Source organism: Chrysochloris asiatica, unplaced genomic scaffold (genome assembly GCF_000296735.1).
Source record: "Chrysochloris asiatica unplaced genomic scaffold, ChrAsi1.0 scaffold00056, whole genome shotgun sequence".
NCBI classification, from domain to species: domain Eukaryota; kingdom Metazoa; phylum Chordata; class Mammalia; order Afrosoricida; family Chrysochloridae; genus Chrysochloris; species Chrysochloris asiatica.
In genome coordinates, this window is record NW_006408574.1 from 4,186,232 (window position 1) to 4,195,975 (window position 9,744).

The 9,744-nt window shown below is 52.4% G+C and overlaps 1 protein-coding gene across 1 annotated transcript in view; it reads left to right on the forward strand.

Annotated features, from left to right (window-relative positions):
• Positions 1 to 9,744, forward strand: part of VAV2 (vav 2 guanine nucleotide exchange factor) — a 164,275-nt gene that overhangs the window by 102,093 nt on the left and 52,438 nt on the right. Inside the window, exon 4 of the mRNA XM_006863824.1 lies at positions 2,827 to 2,895. Coding sequence (XP_006863886.1) covers positions 2,827 to 2,895 — 69 coding nt within the window. The remainder of the gene's footprint in view (positions 1 to 2,826; positions 2,896 to 9,744) is intronic.

Sequence of the window (9,744 nt, forward strand, 5' to 3'; positions counted from 1 at the left end):
CCCATCCATCTACCCACCCACCCATCTATCCATTCATCCACCCACCCCACCCATTCATTCATCCATCCATCCATCCACCCACCCATCTACTCACCCATCCCCTTATCCATCCATCCATTCATCCATCCACCCACCCATGCACTCACCCCACCCATCCATCCGTACATCCACCCATCCACTCACCCATCCATCCCGTTATCCATCCATCCATTCATCCGTCCACCCACCCATGAACTCACCCCACCCATCATCCATCCATCCATCCATCCATCCATCCATCCATCCATCCATCCATCCAACAATCCATCCATCCATCAATTCATCCAATAATCCACCCATCCATCCACCCTTGAATTTACTTATTTATCTCCATCCATGTAGACCTTACTGTGCCAGGCACTGCCTAAACAGTGGTAGACCCAGGTTGGGAGGGTGGACCTGAATTGCCACACAAGACAGAACTTGAGTTTGGTCTTTGAAGGAAGATAGGGATTGGTTTTATGGTTGGAGGGGCAGCGTGCGTGTCAGACTGAAGGTAGAGGTAACAACATGTGCAAGGCTGGAGGCAGAAGTGGTCATAGGAGGGTGGTGAGGACAGAAAGGAAGCCAGAGGGCTGTCCTGCCTTGGAGCCCTGTCCTGGCAGTGTGGGCACCAAGGCCCCAGCCTTCCCTGGCAGGCAGTCCTCCTTCCCTGTGTCCCTGCCCTGGCTGCAGGCTGTCTTTGTTTGTCTGAGGCAAAGAGTAACTGGATTTGTAGCTTCCTTCTCAAGGGGATTTGTGGCTCCAAATAGGGACATTGGAATAAAAGTAGTGAAGAGTCTATGGACAGCAGTGTAATTGGTCCGACTTTAATTCCCCAGTTTTATCTCTGCTGGGTGGGTGGGGCAGTGGAGAAGATGACAAGAAGGGCTGAACACTCAAAAAGACACAGATGAGGGAAATTTCAAGAAACCACACATACAAGATGGGTCTGTTGTGAAAGAGACAAACGTTTTGAAATGGCTGTCATGTCGTATTTTAGTATGTACCCACCCACTTGCTATCTGTCTGGAAGGATACAAGATACTGAAATATTCATTGCTAATGGGCTCCTAAAACTCAGATTCCTAGGCTCCAACCGTGGTCATACTGATCCAATGGGGCAGAGGAGGTACCTGAGAACCAGCATTTGTACCAGGCTCCCCATGATGCTACCTGTGGCCCGGTCCTGGGTGAGGCTGGTGGCGAGATGGTGGTGGGCTGGAACTCTGCTGATTGGATGTGGGCACCAGGCTTTCAGCAGCCTCTGTGGATCATGCCAGAGTCCCTAGGTGGCACAAGCAGTTAAGTGCTCAACAATTAGCTGAGAGGCTGGTGGTTCGAACTCATCCAGAGGTACCATGAAGGATGATCTCCTCTCAAGAGGTCAGAGTGTTCCCAGCCTGCACACACTGGGTGGTGGTTGTGAATCAGTGTCTAGCTCACGACTCTGGCAGCATGGTTTGTGCTCTGTCTGAAAGCAAGACATGGGCTTTGCCATGAGGAACATCTTCATGTGGAAAAGCTGCCCAACACGACATGCCTCTTACATGCCTCCTGCTGCCGTAACCAAAGGCCACAAGTCAGCGGCTCTAAAAGACAGGCATTTTTCATCCAAACTACAATTGAAAAACCAAACCAAAAAAGTTCGGAGATTTGTCACCTCACAGTTCTGAAGGCTAGTGTTCCAAATCAGGGCGTCGGCTATAGGTGAGAGTCTTCCTTGTCGGCAGACCCCGAAGTTCTCTGGTATCCCTGGTGCATATGTGTGTATCTGTCCAGCATCACTTAAAGGGATTGGAATCCTGGTGTGGTGCTGCGGGATATATCACTGGACCACTAGGTTGGTTTGAACAACAAAGTTGGCAGTTCAAACCCACCAGTCGCTCCTTGGAAACCTTATATGTTGTTGTTGTTAAGTGCCATGGAGTCGGTTGTGACCCATACATACCAACCCAGTACAGGGTTTCCGAGGCTGTAAATCTTTACGGGAGCAGAAAGCCTCATCTTTCTCCCGCGGAGCAGCTGGTAGTTTCAAACTGCTGACCTTGCAGTTCGCAGCCCGATTCATAACCCCTATGCTACCAGAGCTCCTTACATACAGGGTTAATATGAGTTGGACCTAACTCGATGACAGTTAAAGAGATTGGGGTTAGGACCCATCCTACTCTGGTATGAACTCATTAATGCAACATCCGGGATCCTATTCACTGTGAAGGGTTAGGACTCCTGCATACATCTGGGGAAATGTCACTTGTCTGTAACTGGTCCCTCATTATTATGTGCCGGGGCTCAGATGGTTGTATGTGGGATGTGATCTCCGAGTCATCAAATGCTCCCCAGAACCCGCCTCTCCTGGTGTTGACACACTCTGGGTTTTCGCAACCCCCAATAAGGATGCGGACATGGCCACCATTGTTTCCCCTCCCCCTGTGGAGGGCTGCTGCTCCTTAGAGTGCACAGAGCTGGCACCGGACCCTCTGCCCAAGGCCAGGTGGTATCTGGGGTATCCACCTTCCCCACAGTGGCGGCAGAGCTACTGCTGGGTCAAGGCTCCTCCCATCCCCACCTGGCCCCTCGTTTGCTGGTAGGGACGCTGAACCCACAGAGGAGGATGTCTTCCAGCACCAGGGCCCCTGGACACGCAGTTCCTGACTATCCAGCTGGCACGATCAGACCCTGTGTCCTTCCTCGAAGGAGGAGCAGAATAAGGCCCTTGAGTTCTGGGACTGAGCCTCGGGACTAGCTGTAGGGACTTGTCTGGCACCCCTGAGACTGTGCACCTCACTTTTGTTCTCTGTCCTGCAGGCCCTTTCCCTCAGAGGAGACCGCGGAGAATGACGATGACGTATACCGGAGCCTGGAGGAGCTGGCTGAGTAAGGCGCCGGGCAGGGAGAGCCAGGGTGGGCAGGCAGAGGGACCATGCAGGGGCGGACATGGTGGCTACGCTCCAGCCAGCAGCTCCTGAGCTGTTCCCGAGCAGAGCCGCCTCGTGGATTTTCCTCACGTGTCTGAGAGATCGCAGAGGGGCGTGTGGTTCCTTTCATTCATTCATCTCCGGGGATGGATGTGGGAGTTGCCTTTGGCCCATGGTCTGACTCTGTGGAAGGGTCATGTCTGTGTACCCTCAGGGACAAGTGCCAGGGGCTGGTGCTGAAGTGGGCATGGGCTGGCGGCTTCCCCTCAGTCTGGGAGGACTCTGACTGGCCCTTGGATGCTGTGTGGGTGGTGAGTTGTTGTTGGTGCCATCAAGCTGATTCTACCTCATGGTGACCTGTAGGACAGAGTAGAACTGCCCCGTAGGGTTTCGGAGGCTGTTTTCATTTTGACAGAAACTGACTGCCACACCTGTCTTCCCTCAGAGCGGCTGGGGATTCAAACCTCTGACCTTTCAGTTAGCAGCCAAGTGCTTATCTACTGCACCACCAGGGATCCATTTTCAGAGTTTAAACAAAGCCCACTGCTGCCTAGCCCGTTCTGACTCAGAGCGAGCCTGTAGGATTGACCACACCGAGTAGAACTGCCCCACGGGGTTTTGAGGCTCTCGGTCTTCACAGCAGCAGATAGCAGCCAGCCTTCTCCCTCAGAACTGCTGGGTGGATTCAAACCAGCGCTTAGCCATTGTACCGCGAGGCCTCCTGGGTAGGGGTAGAGCTACTCTTCCCAGAAGCAGAGGTCACTTCAAAGCATAGGCTAAAAGAAAGGGAGATATGTGGGTTCAGGGTGATCTGGACTGATAGGGCAGGTGGAGCTCTGTGGCCCTCAGTCTCCCACCTTCCTCCTTTGCTAAGAGATTTGTGCTCCCCTCCACACACCCAAACCTGGCCCCCAGGCCCTCCTGGCTGTTTGACCTTGTGGCTTCAGAGCCTCCAGGAGGTGGATGGGACTTCCCAGTTGGGCGCTTCCTGAGTGGACAATCTAGTTGGCTTTGTGAGGGTGGCTGTGGCCATGAGCTGGGGTCACATGGCTGCTGCTAAGGTAGTTTCCCTTTCCTACAGCGAGGAGACGGTTTGCCCCACCCTGAGGTCTTCCCTGGTGACAGCCTGGGCTGCCCCTGTCCCTGGTGGACAATGTGCCATGTGACTTCCTCTTTTCCGCCCTCTTTATCGCCCTTTGTTCCAGCTGAACGCTGGCCTCCTTCTGGGGCAACTCGCACCGTGCCTCTCCTACGTCGTGTCGCACAGACTGGGATGAGACTCGTGTTCAGAACCTTGTGTTGGAGTGCCTGCTGTGGGCTGGGTACTGAGGACATTCCTGGGGGCTGCCCCAAGGTGTGTGGGTTCCAGGCAGTGCATTTTGCAAAATCCCTTTCTCTAGAAGCAGTTTGAGTCACACCTAAGACTGGCAACCCAGAGTCACGCGATTCTGGGAAAGAAGTGTCTCCTCAGCTGGGCTGTCTGCCTGCCTCCTGAGAGCCAGTTCATTGACGGGGACCATCAGGTGTATGGTCAACCCCTTGTGGGCTTGAGGGCTGGCAGCAGTCTGCAGGGAAGAAATGGGACTACCAGGAACCACTTGGAACCTCTCGTCTGGGTACCACCGTCAGCCCCAGTCCATCCCAGGAATGGGAGCGAGAGTTGGGAAGTTTCTAGAAAGGCAAATTTACATGCACAGAGTTTCCTGAGGGACAGCCCTGTGAGGATCATGCTCCACCGTCCTGAGGTGAGGAGGTACTGAGTGTTCTGGTACCTCAGATGGAAGGAGGTGATCGAGGGAATCTGAGCTGGCCATCAGACCCCTGTCCTTGGAAACTGTCCCTTCTGTCTCCTACCTCCTGCCCAGTCCTGGCTCAGATGTCCATCCTGTGACCCTCTTGTGGCCACCTCCACCATCATTGTCTTTTCCTGTGCGGCTGTCTGCCGGGTGCGCCGTAATTTGGTGGTTAGAGTTCTGTAAGACCTGAGGTACACTCCTGCCTACCTTGAGGCGCTGTGACTGAAGCACCATGAAGTGGTGGCTTTGCAGACAGAACAGGAGCTCCTGTTCTCCTCCCTCTGGAGGTGAAAGTCCAAACCAGCGGTGTCGACCTGCTCTGATCTCTGAGACGTTTCTTGGCAAATGTCATCCTGTGCATGCGTGTGCTTAAACCTCAGAACGCACTAGGTTCCATCAACACAGCGGAAGGCCTCACCCACAGGTTCATGGGTTCAGACTTCAACACAGGCCAGACGCTCTGTCTGTCCTCCTGGGTGGCCAATCCGAGGCTGGGGACTCTACCTTCCAGAAGTGTCCTACAGCAGTCTGGCTGACCAAAAGGGCTCCAGGATGGACCTAGCTCCTGTGTCTCCCCAGTGTGTGGAGCAGAATGATTTCCTTGGCCCACGGGTCCTGCTGTCCCAGGTGACTTGGGTACAGGCGCTGTATTGAGTATTCCTTCGGGGCTACTCAGACAGGTCCAGGGCGCATGCTCCCCTCACCTCTCTGTCCATTCGCGTTGGACTGTTTTCTTGAGGATGCAGCTCCCCTCACACGGAAATGCTTATCCTGGGACCTGCAGCTGTGCACAGTGAGCTCCTGGTGACTCCAGTTATTGCAAATATAAATCATACATTATCGGGAAGGGGGATGAATGTGAATCTTTTAACTCGTGGTCTGGTCCCAGCGGCCCGAGTTTAATAAATTTTTCATTCTCCCTCCTCCTTTCCCTGAAAAGCCAGATTTCACAGCAGCTCTCTCCACGGGCACAGTCTTGATATTTCACCATTATGGCAATTTATACACACAAACAGGAATGCATGTCTTACCTGGACTCCCGAGCTGAGAGGGGAGGGAGGTGAACTTTCAAGCTTCCATCTACAGCCAGGGAGTGATGGATGGGGCACAGGAGTGAGGTCTAGCAGAACCAACACGTCTGTCGTTTGGGTTCATGGCCCAATGTCAGGAAGGTGTGCCTTGTTTTTCTAGAACGTTCCTCCTGACCGCCCTGCCTGGACACAGTACAGCTGTTTAGGGGATCATCTGGCACACGTTCCTGGGCACAGCTCACGTGTGTTAAGAACCTGGAGCTGGTCTTTTTGTCTTCACTTTTTATTGTGAATTGGGTGACGTTTCACAGAGCGGATCAGTGTTCCTTCCATTAAACAATTCATACACATTATTTCATGCTATTGACTGCAGTCCCCGGAAGGTAACATCACTCAGCCCACATCCTCCCTGGCTCTCCTGTTTCCAAGCCTCCTCCTTTCCCAACCTTTCTGCACTTGGTCCTCGGGACGGTGCTGTCCACTTCATCTCCCACGGTCCCTGGTTCTAAGGGGTGCGCACCCCCGATTGTTGTTGATCCCCTTAGAGACCTGTCTGTTGTCTGACTGAAAACTGAGCCATGGGGATGCATCCAGTTCCAGTCCAGAGTGGTGGCTAAGGTGTCTTTCTGACCAGCAAGCCTGGTCTTTTTTATGATTTTGCGTTTTGTTGCGCTTGTTTCTCCCATCTCGCTGGGACCTTCGATCCCTGTCAGAGCAGCCAGTAGCAGTAGCCAGGCCACACCGATTTCTTGTCTCAGGTTCCCGGAGACTGGGGTCACGTGGTTCTGAATGGACTCATTGGCCCCACGGGCCTCTGATGTTCATCAGTCTTCTTAGCTCTGGGTGGGGAGAGACCAGTAACGGCACCTTAGATGACTGGCCGTTGTGTGTGAGGATCTGGCATAGGCATTCATTCGTTCATTCATTCATTCACCCAGTCAGCTAGGTACAAGCACTTTCTTGGTGCCAGGCCCTGGCTTGGGTGCTGGGCATATACAGGTGAATGAGGCCCACCCCTGACTCCTAGAAGGAACGAGGGACAGTTTTTTGTTTTTTTTAAGTTTTTATTGTGAACTGAGTGATAGTTTACAAGGGAGAACATCAGCTTTACACCATCATTTCACTGCAATGATTACAGTTGCCTCAGTGCATCATCATTCAACAGGATTTGCTTCCATTCCTTGTTTTTGTTTTGGGGGTGAGGTGGGGGTGGGGGATGTACACAGAAGCACTCAGGAATATATAATCATTTAAACAGCCAAAGAGCACATTCTGCAAGCCTGCCTCCTGGCCACCAGCACACAGCCTTTCTCTTTCCATGAGTCTAGAGTCCTCAGATGCTCCCTGTCTCCATGTCTCCATCTCTGCCTCCATCTCTGGTGTCGCTGCTTCTCTGGATAGGGTCCCACATTCTGTCTGTGCTCTTCTCCCATGATGTAGGGTGCAAGGGCCAGTTTTAAGGCAGTGTGGGGTTTACAGGCCAAGCTCCTAGAGGTGACTTGTGGCTGTTCACTTGCCTGAAGAGAGCTAGTCTGCACTGGGGGCATCTGGAGTCTTGGCTCCAGGGTGGTCACAGCTCCCAGTGTTGATGTTGGCCCAGTATTCCCAGTAAGCTGCCTCCCACCAGCTCCTGGAAACAGACTGCAGCTGGAGCCAGGAACATCTGTCTGTCCTACTTCCACCACACCCTGTCTGGTTCCAAGGAAATGATGTTGTAGCCCTTGACAGACCCGGGTTCTAGTCTCACCTCTGCTCCTCCCCCGTCGGGTGACCTTTGTCATGTGGCTTCCTGGCTGTCTCGGTTTCCTCATCTACAACATGGGCGACCTTGCAGGAGGTGTGGTCACTAATGGCGTGGCCCACTGAGCACTCTAGTGGTGTCCCTCCCAATTTCTCCCCATTTCCCCACCATTAATGAGGTATTTTGCTTTTTTCCCGGTCATGCTATGTCTGCGTAGCTGGTCTGTACTGACATTGACGGCAGTCCTGATTGGACTGCCGGTGTACAGCAGCTGGGCACCGACGTTGGGGTTCAGGTACAAGAGCAGGGCCCCCACATTGCAGTGCATAAGGCTGGATGAATGAAAATTGTTCTCTCAACAGCTCTCTGCTCACTTTTGAGATCGCCTAATGTATGTAGTCAGGTACGTCCGTTTGGGCACTTGTAACCGTGGCGCCGGGGGCTAATGCCCTGGACTGCAAAGTCAGTTTGAACCACAAGGTCAGCAGGTAAAGCTCACCAGTGTTTCCTTGGAAACTGTATACAGGGTTGATGTGATAGCATTTAACAACCACAACAACCACATAAAGTTGTCATGTTGTTGCTTAGCGCTGTCCAGTTAGTTCTGACTCATAGGGATCCTGTATAGGGTTTCCGAGGAGCAGCTGGTGGGTTTGAACCACAGACCTGTGTCTCCCAGTCCAGTGCTGATCCTACAGGAGTCCAGAAATCCCAGTCAGAGAACAAATCTTATGTCTTTTGTCTATAAAGCACTTCCCGGTGTGTAACGGTGTACCCGTAACCTGTATCCCCGTAAGTCTTGGTAATCATAAGACACGCTGGTCATACTGGCTTATGTTAAGTGTACACCATACTCCGGATCTCAAAAGTTTCCTGTCACAGTGCATGCCAGCATCCAGTCATGTGACTGTGTTGCACCATCATCTCTCTGTTTCATTTTCTTTTGAAAATATGACCACGAAGTGCATCATGGTGTCCCCAACCCAGCAAACCAGTGTTCGTGAGAGGCAGAGGGGAAGTATCGATTTGGAAGTGAAACAAAAGTTATTAGACCACGTGAAGGTGGGAAAGCAGTGAATGCTCTTACACATGATTTAGGCATGCCGCAATAGATCATCAGGATGATCCTCAAAAACAGAAAAATTCTCCAAGCTGTTAAAAAAGGACTAGCTCCATCCAGAGCGAGCCATGGGGCTAATGAAAATGTGAACGGGGTGTATCAGGGATGGGGAAGGGGATATTGCTGATGTTGGTGACTAAGGACCAGACACAAAAGGGAACCATAGTGCTACTCACTGCTAAGGCACGAGTTTGTGTGAGATGCTGTAGGATCAAACGAGGGCACAGTGTTCACACAATGTCCAAATCACAGAGTCCTAGTTCACAGAACACATCGAGGACCATGATGCATGCATGACGGTAACAAAAATATAATCCAGATTACAAAATCTTGCCACTTTAAAACCCTTTCTCAAGCAAACAAGAGACCTGTGTTTGGATTGCTCACACCATCCAGACCGTCCGTGAGCCCCCCACCCCCACCCCCACCCCTTGTTTCTGTGTGTCCTGGAGCCTCGTGAGGGTTTCCCAGACCCCTGAACTGGAGGTGCTGCGGTCCAGGGTTGCAGTCAGGTGTGTGCATGGAAGAATCACTGGAAGGTCCACAAGGTGACCCCGTGTGAACCCGATGCTGGGGCTGGTTTATGGGTAACTGCAAAAGCCAAGTGTGTGGCCAGAAAGCCAGAAGACACTTCTTGAAAGAAAGACCTACAGGAAAAATACAGAACAGTAAGGGCAGTCCGACTGATACCACAAGAACAAGCAAGTTGCTAGCCCAGGAGGCATCAAGGCAAGTGGCTGGGTCCTCTCAGTACAGATCCTCTCCCAAGACTAAGATGCAAAGGAAATCCACGCTCTGATTGGTGACCACGCACGTCACCCATAAAGGGAAGTGACCGAAGAACACCAAGGAAGCGGCGAACTAAGCCCTGCATCATTCTGCAGACTACTGCGAACCCGGGTGGAGACTCGGTAGGTCGGCAGCAAGGCAGGACCAAGGGACCCATGGGCTCAGAGTCAGTGACACAGCCACAGAGGACTAGAGCAGAGAGCGAAGAGACCAGCTGATAAGAAGAGGGCAGACAGACGCAAGAACACCCACACTTGCAGATGATACCCACATGACCTGGCTTCAATGACTGGATGAACAGAACTCAACCTGAGGAAGAAAGAAGAGGAAA